Below are 16,841 nucleotides of genomic sequence, written 5' to 3' on the forward strand. Positions count from 1 at the left end.
CCCCCCTGTTCAGATCTGCAACACGGGACCCTGTTTTTTTTTTTTGTTTTTTTTTTTCCGATGGCGGAAGGGATCTGTCCTCTGAGAGCCGCCGCCAGCCGAACAGTCATTGAAGCAGCAAAGTGGGAGGCCGCAGCGCTCCAGGCACGTAAAGCATTTGACAGAAGAAAAGCTGAGGCATGTTTGGAGTGATCAGCAGGCTCTCTCTCTCCCTCTCTCCACGTCCTCCTCTGCTGCTTCACTCCTGCCAATAGTAAGTACTCCTATTCAGTCTTTGCTCTGTTTCTAAGGCAACAACATGCTCCTCTCTCGCTCCGGCTTCCTTCGCGTTGTTTACAACAGGCCGTAATTGTGCCTCTCTTTCACCTCATCTTTTTTATTCCCTCACCTGGCACATCTCTCTCGGAGCTTGTTCGGCGCGCTGTGCCTCGACTCAATTTCTCCTCCCCGGGCAGATGGAGGTGAATGTCAATGCCAGGCCGCAGTCCTCCGCAATCTGCCGCGCACGCTGAGGGCCTCATCAAGAGGGCAGGTACTAGTGCACTCATGCAGCCGCACCATCCACAGGCCGAGCGGGGAGACGATAAGCACCGCGGACACAATTTCACAGGTTCAAGAGCGGGTTTACGACCCGTGTAAGAAGTCGTCATCACTCTCGGAGTCTATTTTTTTTGTTGTTTTTTATCGGTTTTACTCTCTTGTCTCGAACCGCTCTAGTGGCGCACGGATGAAAAAAAAAAAACCCAGTACATTTGCGTCACGGGGTCAGGCAGCAACATATACCTCAAAGTAAACCCATGTGTAAGAGTAAAGAGCTGATTTAGAGGCAACCTTAAACAAGCCTTCTGAGCCAAATCTTAGCTGAGACGCTTGCTGTGAAGACGGATCGAAGGGTTTTAAAATGAGCTCCGGGCTTCCAGGCAACAAACATCTGGTATTGTGCTCTGCCGACAGTAGCTCTTTTGTGCGTTTCCTTTCAGCGTAACAAGAGCAGATTCACCCACTCCAGCACAGCAATAGAGGGGGAAAAAAAGTGGCAGATTTGTCCATTATTTAAACGTTCTCGGTGTAGATTGTGCCTTTGGAAATAAAGCTGATGGATTTCTACAGATGTGGCATCAGTTTCCATTAAGAAACATGATGTGGGATGAAAGCTCGTTTGGCTCTTTCGGAGCTCTCCGATGACAATGTTACACAACTGACACACGCGAGGATCAGGTGGGCAGGAAGTATCCCTGAGAATCATCACCTGGAGAGAACAGACGTTTTTCACAATTGATTAAAGTGGCAAATTATGTGTTATCTATGTAATGATCCAGCTCATTTAAGATTATCTGCCAGTAAAGAGTTTTTATGCGATATCTATCATTTCCCACATGCTGCTGCACTGTGCGCTCTTACAGGTGGGTGAAAGCGATTAAGCTCGTTGAGGATGTGCTTCAAAACTGAAAAAATGTTGCGCTGCTTTTAAAGCTTCGATGCTTTCAATTCCCGATACCATATAAACCATGAAAATGTCACAGCCGTCACTAATATAAAAAGAAAGAGAATACAGAACATCCTAAAACGAGGCAAAACATTTAGCACCTCCTGCTCTCTTTCCCTTTAATCTGCCGTGTTAGAAAAACAACACAGCAGTGTTTTTGCCTCAGTGTCTCCTTCTTCTTATGTACCTTATCGGACTTGTTCAAATACCATCACTCTCAACACTAGCTGTACAAACTGTTTTTATTTTCCATTTTCACGTCCACACTGCACAGATTCTGCTGCTCGCTCACACGAGTCGCGGATAGCGTCCACCCATATGACGCCCGTGTGGTGGCCTCCAAAGACACGTTGCAAATGTGGTAATTCAATCTGAGGACTGGAATTATGTCAGGCTAAATTTAACCGATATCTGTGAATTTAAATTTGTCTCGATCTGGTCTCATTTCGGTCTCTCAGACTGACTCTGGACGTGCCAATTATGGCATCCGTAATTTGGCTCTCCTGTTGAAAGTATAAATTAGCAGAGAAAGCTGATGCCGGTTTGCTCTCTCCTGAAAAAAAAAAAAAAAGAAAAAAGAAAAAGTCCTTAAAGCCTTAATCAAATGTGTCAATCAATCTGTGTAGTCCAAGGTCAGCGTCAGGTTACTCAGTTCACACAGGAGAAACAGGCAGAAAAACTGAGACCGAAGCAGAAGCAAAAATCCTGATTCATCACAACTTGGTGGTGACTATTCTAATAGTTTTGGCAATCTTTTCCATCTGCTCATCAGCTTAATGGCTGAGATCTGGGAACATCGCCAAACGTTAAGTCAGGTGGGGCTGGTTAGCCTGACTTTCCTGCTCGAGAAATCAAAACTAGCTCTGCTTCACCTTTGACCTGCAATACGTGCTATAGCTGTGCATCTGAACCATTCTGCGTGCAGAGAGACATGACAACGTTACGCCTGCTAGCTCGTAATCAACCTGTCTGGCAGTCTGATCGCTCGTTTCTTGCCCCGTATGACTTTGTTGTAGCGATGCTGCCAAATTCAAAGAACTCAACGGTCACTTCGGTGAGCACACTGCCATCAAAAACCAATAAAGATGACGGCTACAAATTGAAAAGAAAGTCTTAAGTTGTAATCAACCTCAATTATCCAGCAACCTCTGTGAGGTTGTACTTACTCAGAGAAGTAATTTACCGCTGCAGCGGTGGCTCTCACACGAAACTGGGCTGTCTATGTGGGAGAGTGACATCGGTGCTCCATGAACAGCGAAAGCAGAATAAATAGAGACGGGGCTGTGTGGTACTCCTACAACAACCAGAATGCGCTGCACTTCGCAATATCGACTACAGCTTACATAGACTAAAATGTGTTTCTGAAAACATTTCAGAAGAGAAATAGACAATGGACAGGACCGCGGTTCATATTTCATCAGCACTGCCTTGCAAAGTTCCTGTTCAAGCAAAACGCTGCTTATGCCTGGGGACGTCAGTCGCAGCTCCACATTGTCTTGAATCATATGACTTCTTTCTGACAAACGCACATTGCAAAACAATGACCTCAAACTCATGAGTCTGCACGGCTGGAAACTTGCAACAAGAGTCATGACGGAGGAGGAGAGGAAGAAACGGCCCGATGTGTGGCTTAATTTTTCTCGGGGACGATGACAACAGTGCTAGTTGTAACGCCTGTAAAGGTTCAGAAACTGAAATGTTGGACATTTTGACCTTTTGATTATGTGAAAAATTGATTATGATGATAAATCTGGCGAATTACTAGAATGAATTCTCATGTAGACAGGCTGATTTTGGCATGTCTAGCGCTTAATACACAGGTAGGGCTCTTAATAACAGAATAATACACTGGAACTGATTGACTGAGGAAAGGTGATGTGTGCACTACAGGTGGTAGCAGAATTAAACTGAATTAAATCAGCAGTCATCGCCTTTTATACCTACAAGTAAACAAAAAAACAAAAAAACAAAAGTCAGCAGTTGAGTCAACACATCCAGCTGTTGGGCATCTGCCTGCCCAGACATCCAGGCAGCAGCGAGGAGGAGTTCACAGTGTGGTCACAATAGTGAATCCACAGGCAGAGAGATTAACGGCACTAATCTTCACCGGATAACACCATGAGAGGATGATGGAGAGGGATGAAAAGAGGAGGTGGTGGGAGGAGGGAGAGGAGGAGAAGTTGGAGGAAGACTGATGAAGACATTTTGGGGGAGAGGGGGACTGGGCGGAAAGACGACGGCGGCCTCATTTCAAGAGACACGCAGGATACGGGAGTTCATTAAATAAATGAACCACAATGATCCGAAGCTGGGAATCTCATTATCAAACTGGAAAGCATCTGACTGCACAGTGTCGTTCGCTTAATGCCCAAGAGACTTATTATGGTCACGGTAATGGAGCGCAGCAGAGCTATGAGTCCTGCACGGCTCTATACGCATTAGGCAGCAGTGGCGCGTCAGAGCCACAGAGCCGGGCGGCATGGAAACATCTGCAGCGTCGTCTCGGGAAGATGAATTCGGGCGCTGCGAGAGCGCTCAGAGAGCCCCGCCACTGATCTGGCAGGCAGTGGCTGAATGTTCAGGGGCCAATGCGAGCCACAGGAGTCAAGTCAGCATGTCACAGGCAATTAACCGGTGTCCTCAGACGCCCTGCGGGGACACCTTGCAGCGAGGTGCGACGGAGCGCTCTGGACGGAGAACAGAGCAGGGAGTCTGAGACAGCGGCGCCTCAGAGAGGGGGGGAGGGGGGGAGCAGACCGCCAGACACGGCCTTTCATGTGGTGATTTCATTTCTCCATCCTGGAAATAACTTCATTAACTTTCGTCCGTGTATTTTTCTTTATTCATCTCCGTCTGTCTGCGCGGCTGTCCCTTGTTATCTGCCGGCTCCCGACTCGTACCTCTGCGCTCTGCGACCGCAGCCGCTCCGGTAACAGAGAAACTCAAAAATGCGCCCTCCTTCAAATGTATTCTCGCAAATTTGGTGGCGTTCAGGTGCACTTCCTGTTCCTGCGGCGTGACAGGCTGAACAAATTCATGTGGGTTAGTAGGTTAATAACTATACATCTGTCGGATTAGGTTATACAACAGCCCCCACACGATATGTAAATCATGAGATTATCACTTGAAAATGTGCTTTTCCCGAGAAAAAACATCTGAAAGCAGCTTAACGTATAGACATATTTACTTGCCGAGCATTTATAATAGCGTGTCTCTATCTGTGGGTGGAGGTGGTGGAAGGAGATGACGGGGTTAATTAGCAGATATCGCGTTCACTGAATATCTCTCTTGCTCTCCTCAAACCAAGAGCTGAAATGCACACAGCAAAAGAAGGCGCCCCCTCACACCCGGAGACAAAGCGGACCCTCTTTTCGATTCACACAACACTGTGCATGTCTACGAGAATTTAGAGCAGAGAAGGTAGAGGACTGTAATTATTTCCTGCCATGCCTCTCAGAGTCTATTTTCTGCTGCTATGGGTCAATTGTAATTGCATATAAAAAAAATAAAATAAAAAAAACGTAATATAGAGCAGAGTGTCAGAGCGACCAAGAACACTGTAAAACAACCCGCGGAGCCATCTCAGGGACTAATGAAACGAAATCTCTAACAAAGCGGAGCAAAGTCCTCGCTCACAACAGCCAGGGCCCTCGAAGGGCCCGGCCGTCACGTCGGTTCTTCCACATTTAATTACGTTTTTTAGCACTTCAACCTCAAGTGGCTCAGCACAGCCGGGTCCCTCCGGGAGACTCGAGCAGGTTCTGCACAGACGGGCCGACTAACAACACCAGCTGCTGGCAAGTGTGTACCTGCAACCTGAGCACACGTCCTCGAAATGTGTGTTTCCAGACAGAGAGCGCCAGGTAGTGAGACGGAGAGAGACACAAGGCAGAAAAAATAACAGAAGCCGCTTCAGTGGGCAGCGAATCCTGCGAGTCGGTGCTGAAATGATCAGACGATAAATCAAACAGTCAGCTGTTTATAGGAGACCCATAATGCTTTATAGCTTTTTTCCTTTCCTTTAAGTGTTTTATATCGGCTCTTGTGCATGTAAAAGATCTTGAAAGTTATAAAAAGGTCAGAGTCCGCTCCGACAGAAGCTCCTCTCTCCCACAGAAAGCACTGCTAATGAAACGCCTCCTCAAAAGTCACATCTATAATGATGACTCTGTGACACCACACTATGTCACACATTCCTCATTCATGCATCATTTATGCCTAGTGGCTAGTTTGGCGCATAAGAATTTGTATGAATCTTTTATTTAGTCCAGCTGCACAGGTCTTTGTTTGCTCTGCCGGCTCAGGTGTGGGTGAGCTGACCAATCAGAGCAGGCTTAAAGAGACGGTAGCCTAAATCGAGTGTCAGAGGGTAAATAGCGGAACTGCAGCAATTGACCATATTAGAAGAATATTAAAAAAAAAAACAAAAAAACAAAAAAAACAGTCAAGCATGTAACTATTCTCGAGCACTCAACCAAAATAAAAGTATGAGCAAAAATGTGAAAAATGTTGTGGTTTCAGCTTCAGTATGTGAGAATGTGCATTGCAAATCACATATCTTCGGGTTTTGGACTCAAGTTCAGCCCTTACTGCCAGCAACCCGCAATCAGAGGCACCACAGAAGCACATAATAACATTTACTCTTAACACTCTAACTTTCACCAGCGTACAGTCAGTAATGATGTTCTGCACGTCAGCAGCTAAAAGACAGGATGTTCGCAGAGTTTGTGAGATCTATGAGATCCATGAGTGGCACGTGTAAAGTAAGCCAGTTTGCTGACACACAACATTCATACCTTTGTAAAAAAAAAAAAAAAAAAACTCTGCCAGGAAAGAGAGAATCCCATTCCGCCTATGTGTTATCTTCTCTCTCCAGCTTCTGCTTCATAGGCAGGCTGTGTCGACCTGTTTGGCCTCAGAACATCGACACTGGGATGAACGCGCGGTTGTGTGCCTGTGTGTGTTTGTGTAACCTGGATATCAGCTAGATTAACACCTGTACACAGTATAGGCACACAGACTGTAGGTGTGTGTCAGAGGGAGATAATTTATGCCTGTATGAGAAAACATCAATATGGCTGTGGCCTGATCTGTTAGTACATACGTCTTTAAAGCCCCCCCCCGAAGACGACTAGAGGTGACCACCTTGAGTTTACACACTCGAGTCACAGTAAACACTTCCTCTTCCTGATAATTCAGCATTTCATGGCTGGTTTACCCGGCCCCAAGGCTTTCTGGGTGATTATCATGGCATTTCCATTTGCAAGCCCCTGGGCATGACAATCTGGAGGGGACTGATTTGGACAGTTTAGATGCCCAAATGTGTGGAAAATGTTCCCCTGCCTTGAGGCTAGGACACATATTTTCAGATATTTCTTAAACACATGTAAACACGTTTTAATCAAACAGTAGTTTTGGGTGAGCACCTCAAAGATTAAATGTCGCCGAGTGCGAACAGGCAGCCGTGCTATCTGTCATCTCAGTTAAAAGTGCTTCAGCTACGTCAGATGACACCATCTGAAGAACAACAATGTTACTATACTGGACGTTTCTTCCCATCAAATTAGCGAAAACAGACACATTAAAAGGTCCTCTTCAGCCTGGAGGCCGTGTTGAGTGTTTGCCGTGGCAGTCAGTGTGTGATAGCGGCCTCTACAAAGCTCGTCTCCACCAGTGCCCAGGAGCTGCGCGGCTGTTATCAAACCACCGAACATCAGAGCGGAGGCTGGGAGTTTTCTCTGTCCTTGACTCCGACACACACTTTAACGAAGGACAAAGCTTCCAGCGCTCTCCGCTTTCATAAAAAATACATGCAGCATCCAAAGGGCGCGTATCAAGTATCACAGGGTTCAGTGTATGTGTGTGTGTGTGTGCGCAGTCACAGAGACACGCTGCTAAATATGTAACTAGTGCGAGCGCTGCCCCGTGCGTGGGTGTGAATATGTGTGAAGGTGTGAAACTGAAAGCTACAGCTGTGGCCACTAAAGCTGCTTTTACGGTAAAAAACACCAGCGAGCGTCATCGGGGTTAAAGAGACGATAATCATCAGAACAAACTCCGTCAGCTCAGAATGTGGGCACGACTGGACCTGATTTTCCTCCTTCCTCACCTGCCAGCCTGTGCCAGAGCTCACTTTATTGTCAACTCATGCATAATCCATTTGCTGCACACCTTATCAAAAAGCCCAGACTCAAATAAATCTGACTGTATTATTCCCCAAGGCTGAGAGCTGTCAGGAACTTTTCCCTTTTTTTTTTTTTTTTTTTTTTCAAACTTCCCTCGAAAAAAACTCTTTCACTCCGAGCTTTTTAAAGCCTCTTTTTAAACAATTTTCTAAAAGCTTGATTCATCCACCCAAACATGAATTCTCAAGCGGACGGCAGAGCGTGAACAAAGTGCCCGCGAGTACAAACCAAAGAGGATTTCGAGGAAGACAAATGAACTTGCATGTGGGCGGAGGAGAGGGGGGCCAGAGAGGGGACGGCAACAGTTAAAGATGTGTTGCTCTCGAAAGGAGCAGCTGACTAACTCTGAATTCTAAGTAGAGGAAAGTTCTGCTTTTTTTTTTTTTTTTTTCTTGAGGCGCTAAAAAGACCAGTTGTGTTGTCTGAGAGCGCCAGATGGGCCTGTGCTCTGTGACTAAACTCAGCGCACGCACACACGCACACACACACACACACTTCCAGGACCCGCAAGCTGATCAGCATTCAAAGCAAACACTCGCCGTTTTCCCTCTTCTCTTTTCCTACACACTGTTTCTCCTTTCTCTGCTCCGCTGATGGTTCCACAGGAAGGACGGGAGTCGCTGCTGTTTACCCTCTTATTCCTCGGGGGGAAGAGACGGAGGCTCAGCCAGCGGGAGACGGACAGAGGGGAGAGAGAGAGATGATGCTGAGCTGGTTGGATCTGTGCAGCCGTTAGCAAACATGGTGGCAGCGAGACCAAATGCCCTCAAGGCTTCATGAAGCCTACAGTTTCAACTTTAGTCCCCAGCAGGCTAAGAGTAACCTTGCAACGACTGCTCGGAAAAGTTTAAACACCTTAATCCTGTTACAATGCATTGTACAAACCGATATCTCAGCTGCACAAACTCGGGCCTTCGTTTCACTTTGGACTGGAGCCAGTTTTGGAATGACTCCCTGTTGCTTTCACTTCTGCAGTGACGAGGCAGGATTTTGAGCTTCAGCGAGGTGCGTGTGTGTGTGCGCGTTAAGTAAAAAAATACACATCAGCTCCAGTTTATGTTTTATCACATGTTCGACAACGGAGGGATAAAACGCAGCGCCATATGCAGCGTGAAGAAGCCTCTTAAGAACACCTGTGCTGCTGCACTTAGCGCCCAGGATCTATTGTGATGTGACGACGCCCGGTGGAAAAGGGCAGGCCGTGGACATATTGACTTAGCACCTTGCTTTGTTCCGGGGCTCAAAAAAAGCAACTGAGAGCACTTCACAGTGGTGTTTGATGGCGAAACAGAGAGGGGGAAGAGACAGGGAAGAGCGTGTCAGACTGAGGACTGGTCATGACTTAAATGAAAAGCAATGAGAATGTGAGAAGTTACAGGATTTATAAGCGAATAAAGTCAGAATTCTCTAATCAGAACTCTTTGACAGGCTCACATCAACTGCCTCTGATTATTCTTTTTAAAAGCTAACATCACAGATTTATATGAAGGCCTTTATTTTGGCAGATTTCAAATCAAGTTTCCCAATCACATTGTTTTGTGAGAGCTGTAACTATCCCGACGAAGCAGCAGGGATGAATAAAAGTGCTCCGAGAAGCCTGCGATACACAAAACACCATTTAAAAAGATACCAAATTCTTTATCTGCTACCTTTAAAGACGGTCCACTGCTGAATTGCAAAACCAGATGTCCTCCGGGCGGTTCAAAGCACTGAGCGGAAAAGCAGACCAGACTTTAACCAGCCTCATTTGATGCAAAGCACAAACCAGGGGCAGCACAGAAATAATTTGTTTGTGCAGATCATGTTGTAATTTATGTTGCCACGTTAGGATTGACACCGCTGGCATTGAAAAAAACCCCCCAAAACTTTCTGATTGTTCTCTGATGAATGAAAAAAAGGGCACCTGGGGTAGGTTTCTCCATCTTTTACTTCGATTGCAACTCTTTCTGTCCTTTGTCTAAATCTAATTGACATTTTCACAAATCGTTCTGCAGTGCATTCAGCGCGCTCTTTCATCTCTTTTCTAGGCAACAAAGAGTTTGTTTAAAACAAAATACACATTTCACGCCGTCAAACCTGGTTTAAGAACGACGGCACGATGAATAAGCAAAAAGAACAGGCGCGGTTAACTTTTTTTTTTCCAGGCGTCTGGCAAACACTTCTCCCTCTGTGGGTGTTTGAGTGACATTAAGCAGAACGTAACTGAATGTGGCGCTGATATATAAACAGTCCGCCGTGGCATTTGAAAACTACAATAAAAGCAGAAAAAAAATGACAAAAACCGAACGGAGGCTTTGTTTGAGATGGTAGAAAGAGAGGGAATCATTTTTTATAGTGTTTCAAAATGGACGGCAGCCAATTCCAACCACTTCCTTCTCACGGTGGGGAAGATCAGCCATCAGCAGTTTAGCGTAGGCAGACAGTATCATGAATAGTGTATTTTCATTACTTTTTACGTTTAATAAATGGTTTCACCGTTCTCATATGTATGATTCAATTGATTTGTCAAACCTGCCGTCTACACGTTGGAGACTCATGTAGCTTCATCACACGGTGCACCGACAGTCACCTGAAGCTCGATATCAGTGAGGGAAAACCAACGAGCTCGTGGTTGGTTGACTACAATGCTTCAGTTACGGATGTTGCTGCAAAGAAGCTGCAAATCTGAATAAAAAGTGGATGCTACACACATGTTCAACAGAGCAGCACAAAAGAGATCCAAAATCGGCAGTTTCAAGGTGGGCACCCGAGATCAGTGTCACCAGTTAAGCATCCAACCAAATGCCAGATGTGACATATGGCCACAATCTCCCCTTCTGTTCTTGAGTTATGAGCGTATTTTTGTCAGAATTAGCGAGCAAATTCTTGAATAATGGCCAAAAAGCATGTTGTCCTCGACCCTGGCAATCCAATTCATATCTTTTCCCCACCAGGAAGTCACAGTAGTCATTTGTCAATTAAAAGAAATTCCCTTCCCACGTCCTTGAGACATGGTGTTGTATAAGAATGAAATAAACGGATGGAGGAATTTTGCTCCAACACGAGTCACGCTCAAGGAGGAGTCTGGCTCTGAAATCCTTCCGAGGTGATTCCTTACAGTTGCTGCTTCATCGAGATCGTTAAAATCAGTAAGATGATCAGCCATGACTCAAGGACCTTGCTGGCAGCTCCAACAGGGAAAGTCCAAACTCCTCTCCCAACTCCTTCCACTTCCATCTTCCCGCAACAACTCCGAGACTTCCCCTCCAATGAAACAGAGATGTTTCTGGTTACCCAAAAAAAAAAAACATTCTATCATGTTATCAGACACTTCCAGTAACAATGTCAGTCTGTCAGTGGCAAAAACAAGCAGCTTTTAGTGGATAGAACGTTGACAGTTAGAGTCGCACCAAAGGATTACACTGCAGCCAGCTGAGGCGATCTGCTGGACCGATTCAAAACCTTTTAGTAAGCAAATCATTTACACTCCAAAATGTGTATGATCATAATAAAATACTGGAATTTCCCTTTGGGGGCCCTTTGTCGTCGTGGTTAAAAGAATAGCCATGTGGTTAATGTTCGGGAACAACTGCAGTCAGAGTTATAAAACAAAAAAGAAACTAATGCTGACCATTTGTAGGAAACAGGAAACGAACTGCAGTCTGATTTTGTGTTGACCCATCCAGCCTAACTTCCCCCCCCGGCTGCAGACTTTGTCCCTTTATAATGTCAATCTACTTCCTCTTTGTTCAGGACCTGTGCAGGTGTTTACTCGTAAAACAAACATATGCGTAACACACCCTTCAGCAGATAGAACGACCGCTGAAGAGCTTGCGACCTGATCGGGCCTTTCGAAACCTTCACGTACCTGCTTGTCCTTGTCCTTCGCTTTCCCACTGCCCGACACCCGCGACGAGGTGACATCACGGGGGATGACAGAGATCTGGTGCAGTGGCATGTTCATCCCAGCAGAGCCAACCGGGGGCGCTCACACACACACTTCCTGTCCCACAGCCGGAGCCAAGAGCATGATGGTCTGAACTACGACGCCCTGCCCGCAATGCCCTGCAGAGGTCACACAGAGGACAGCAAGCGGGTTAGCGACGAGACGACAAATTCAAATACAGTGTGAAAACAGGCCGCGTATCGCTGCACCTGAAGGAGGCTGAAACACAATGAAAGTGTACAGCGAAAATTTAAAAAAAAGAGAAATGAAAGTGCTGAAGTGACACAGCTCCATTTTGGGCTTTCATCTCATCAGCTGATCACTTGACCGACCTCTTCTGCTGCTAGGCTTCTTCAGATGTTTTTGGTGCGGAACCCAATAAATGACTCAATTCAGATTCTGATGAGGACGCTCCGCAACTCGACCTCTAGGAGTGTGTTTATTCATCGGTGAAAACCCTGAGCATGTTTTATTTATAGCTGCGCAACTGTATTCATATATCAAGTAGAGGAAACTATTTGGGTGCTGCTGCTGCTGGGCTTTCTCACAGCATCTCCCTTCGACCATGCAAACTGTTTTTGAAATACAATTTTAGAACTGAGCTGAGGTCTAATTCACTTTACATGTAAAGAGACTGCATTACAGTTTTAATTATTCTTTTAATTATGTCTTTAACAAGCCTGAGCTGCAAAAATGCACAGACGTTACGTGTAAACAGACTCAGATTATGGTTTTAATTGTATTGTACTGTATTTGTCGATATAAACAGTGAACCAAGCTTTATATTTTATACCAATAAGGCTTTTAAATTGGCCCTGTGACGTTTTTCTTGTATTTCCTCAGCAGGTTAATACTTCCTGTTAAATTAATAAAATGACATATCAGAGTCAAAGCTGAGTTTACAGCATGTCTGACAGGTAAGGACATTTTCAAGGTACAAAACGAAAGAATTGGCTTCTTACCGAAGGTCACTTCAAAAAAAGAGCTGGCAATTTTTTGCCAAAGTAATTGCTAACTGTTTAACGTATTTCCCGTTAACTGGTAAGCTCACAGCTAAGCAGCACAAACATGTTTTATTTTGGGGTCATTTTCTTCAGCTTTTAAACCACATTAAAGCCTCCAAAATCAAGCCTGCTCGTGGTCTTTACTTGGAGCTGACAGTCATCCCTCGTGATTTTCCGCAGGAGAGCAGAAGTTTGTCTCAGAATAGCTCAAGCGCAGAGTGTAATAAATTATCACAGAGGTGATCCCAGAAGTGTGCAATAAATCACTACAGAGGTAATCCTCTGTGTGGATGAATTCAGTTTTTCCCAAAGACCTGGAGATCCAGGGCCATGATTTCCACACAAGAGAGATCTGTGGTGCGTGCGGTTGCCTGTCGTTCTTGGATAGATTGAGACAGACAGAGTCATGGAGAAAGCAGCAGCAGCAGTATGGAGCTGTCCTGGGGAGTTACACAAGAGGGTTTTACAAATGGGTCGTTTTAACTTCAGTTAATGCAGCCATCTGTACTGCCACTGACTGCAATTAAGCTTTAGCTCCTTCTCACCACCAGGCCGTGTGCTTGTGTGTGTGTGTGTGTGTGTGTGTGTGTGTGTGTGTGTGTGTGTGTTCGCACGCAGCGCCGCTTCCCGAGCAGACCCTCAAGCCACGCGCTATGAAAATGATGGGATTAAGAAACCAAAAAGCAGGCAGACAGATGGGAGGTCAGTGAAATGCTAGTAATCAGAAACCAGCGTTTGGTTGATGACAGGAGGGCGGGTGGTGCTGCTGATGATGGCGGTGGTGGTGAAGGGTTTGGGCTGAGAGTGTCACAAGGGTTGGGTGAGGAAACAGAACAGCACAGCCAGAGATGCCACTTCAGTTCATCACCACACTGTCTCTGATAAGTATTTATCAAGATGGGGGCGCTGATTACACTCATACAGGCTCACTAACACACTCACAGTCAGCAGTCACATCATCTTCTTGTGCAACAGCTGGCAGCCTCAGCTCGGTGCCAGAGAGGGTGGAGGGAACACGTCTCTCCAACAAACTAACAAACTACAGAGTGGTCCTGCACACAGTGGAGTGGCACCGATAGAGCAGTTATTATTCATCGGGAACGTGAGTCCCTAACTCATGTTTGCTCACATCGCAATCAGTGTGTGCTTCTATGGGTCACCTGAGACTTAATGTGACACTTGTAAGAAAACTTAATAACTGACGGTAAAACCCTAAACTGAAAGGGAACAAAACTGTTGTCACTGACAGCGGCTCCAGGCAAACGTCCGCACGCTCTAAATTGCAAAATTACATTTATTAGCAACATTTCTGGCCCTAGAACTTCTTCAGGAAAATAATTTGTTATAATGAGAAGCCATCTCGAGTATGAGGTGGCTGCAAGCCCGCAGTCAATTACAGTCCCCGCATGAGATGTCATGCGATTAAGGTCTAGCACTGAAAAGTTGCAAGCACTTTTGCAGATTAGACAGTGTGGAGGGGTTTGCTTGGAACTTTTGGTCTAGTTTTGGTCTATAATTAATAAAATACATACAGCAGGGTCGAAAAGTCTGAGCTTACCAGCCAAAACAGCTCAACCCCGCACCCATCGCAGTCATAACACCACCTTCTCCGCTACAAAACGGCAACACAGGCCCAACAGCACAAGCAAAAAAAAATTAAAACCCTTGAATCCTCGAAAAATGCTCATGATTCTCAGAACATCCCAGCACCCGGCAGGTCCCGCTAAAGTCTGGACTTACCAGAGTGCGCTTTTTAAACCTTTTAAGAGACTTTGCTCAAGACTGACTTTTTCACAGTCACATCCCAATAAAACCCCACCGTTAGTTTGTTTTGCCATACGAAAGGGAGTTGCACGGCAGGTCAAACAGGCGAAGAAAAAACGGGTACATTTGATCCGGAGCTGGATTTACTGAACTAATCCAGGAGGCAGCGCGCCCTCAGATGTCAGGATGTTGGAGGACGGTGGAGTTCTTTCCTGGCGCAACACATGACTCATGCTTCGCGTTTTAAAAGCCTGTTGTGACGCTACTGGAGCTGCACATGTAAAAACAGGAAACCATTAATAAAAACCTAAATTGTCCTGGCTGCATCCAGCCACCAATCGTTCAACTCTTTCCTCTTCAGGCCTCGATTCCCTCCTTCCGAAGCCATCTATCTTGATTTCGTTACACGTTAAGTGGATTTAGTGACTTGAAGGCAAGAGCAGTGCAGTAATTTAATCCCTTTTGGTAATTCTATCTTTATTATGAGCCATTATGTGACCTCGCTTTGAAATAGTGAGCTACAGAAGGAGAATACAGGTCACTTTGATGGGCAGAGAGCATGCACAGTCATACTGTGTGCACGGCTAATGAGTTACAGTAAATGAGCGCGGGTCGGGGCGCAAAGTCACCCGCCTGAGGGCATCACATGGTGGCATCATTAAAGCCCCACACATGTTTGGGGTTAATTAAGAAGCGTCCGCTCTTGTGTCGTTTCCCCGAGACTGTGTGGTGAAGAAAATGAGGGGGGACGCACGAAACAAATCACGGCAGTCCGTGTCGTGCATTGTCTGCGTGGCATACAAGAGCGGTGGCTTTGCAGCAGCATTCATCACGGCGGCCGCAACACGGCCCGCCGCTGCGCCAGAGAGCTCGTTACTATACATCTGAAGAACAACAACTGCAGTAAAAACCCTCCGCTCCCCTCTTAATTGGCTCTGTATTTCAAGCCGCTGTTCAGCTGAGAGCTTGCACTAATGGGGAGAGATGCGCTCGACGGACACTCAGGATTACGCTTTCACCATATACAACTGTATGTAAACATTCGTTTCAGCGCTGCGGCGTGAGTATTTTTAGGGATTAGTATGGCTAAACTCAATCTGTCAGTCAAGCTGTCGGAAGGTCCCTTGGATGTGCGATCAGGCCATTTCCAGTTGTGCGTATGTGCGTGCGTGTGTGTGTGTGTGTGTGTCCGCTGGGCCGGCCGCCAGTCAAAGAGTTCACCGCAACAATATTAATAGCTACAAATCCTGCAGCACTCCAACCAATCACAGACCTCCCACCGGTCCAATTTTTATGCTGACCTGTTGCCATGGCAGCAGCTCCAGGGGTCAGTTTAAGCTGTTAAGGGGACGATAGCTTTGGATTAATGGGTGTACATGTGGCTGGTTGTAAGAAACAAGTTAATATTATCATTTTGACTGCACTGTAGCGCTACGATCATATCAGGTTAATTGCTTAATACCGTTATCTAAATTAAAAAATTCAAAGCAAACTTTAATTAAAAACTAACATAATGAGTAATTGTTAGTTTTTATTAGTTTGCAGATGTAATTTAAGCAGTGGTCACGGAGTTCATGGCACTAAACACCTTTATAACTATTTAACCTCTTCAAACCATCAATATGGTAGATACAGTGCAGGGACACACTGAAACGTCAGCTGCAATCTGTGAAATCTGTCGTTGTCTCAGTTGTCTGACATCACTCGAGGACGATTCAGATTATAAGCTTGAAAAACACATCTAAAGAAGGAGGTAATCACGGAGACCCTCCGTAGTCCGCTCCTCACCTCTCCTTGAGGGTAGCGGCTCGAGGCTGCATTGGCTGCTGCTAGATTAACCCACTGAACTGCATTGTGGGTATTGTAGGCACCTGATTTTGAGGAGGAAGAACTGTATTACTTAACTATATTGTGAGTTACAGGAGTGCAAAGCCAAATCACTGAAGAAGTCATTTCTGAGTTTTTTTTTACCTTTTCTTTGAGACAACTTACCACAACTTGTACAGATGCAAACTGTCTCACACACGTTGCCTTTTATCTGCTGCTATTTTTGCGAATGTAGCAAGCTAGCTAACAAGTTATGTTCTCTATAAAAAGATCATAATGCTGCTTCCTGAGCTCTGTTTAGTAAATGGTGGTGAAGCTTAAATTTATTTTTTTAAGTATTGGTAAACACTGTATTTGATCATTCAAAATCAATATCTTCATATTAAAGAATCACTCGACTTCATATAGTGTCGAAGGTGTTCGCTCAGTGAAGCTACTGTGCATTAACTTCCCAGCAACAAACAGCAGACAGACATAGTTAGCAGCTAGTCGGTGAACATAGGGGAACATTTAGCACCTCAGGAGGTGGTGGAGGAGACGAAAACTGAGCTAAAAGGAAGAATATCACACTCACATTTGTCAAATGAATGATCATAGGGTTAGGGTTATGATTTATAAATAATCCTCTGTTTGCTGGTGCACTCGCCATA

General features: G+C 45.5%; 1 protein-coding gene across 1 annotated transcript in view; it reads right to left on the reverse strand.

Annotated features, from left to right (window-relative positions):
- march8 (membrane-associated ring finger (C3HC4) 8) overlaps positions 1 to 16,841 on the reverse strand; it is an 89,547-nt gene that overhangs the window by 54,355 nt on the left and 18,351 nt on the right. Inside the window, 1 exon segment of the mRNA XM_037123729.1 lies at positions 11,519 to 11,715. Within this exon segment, the coding sequence (XP_036979624.1) occupies positions 11,519 to 11,614 (96 nt within the window). The 5' untranslated portion in view covers positions 11,615 to 11,715.

This window comes from Acanthopagrus latus, chromosome 15 (genome assembly GCF_904848185.1).
Source record: "Acanthopagrus latus isolate v.2019 chromosome 15, fAcaLat1.1, whole genome shotgun sequence".
Classification (NCBI taxonomy): domain Eukaryota; kingdom Metazoa; phylum Chordata; class Actinopteri; order Spariformes; family Sparidae; genus Acanthopagrus; species Acanthopagrus latus.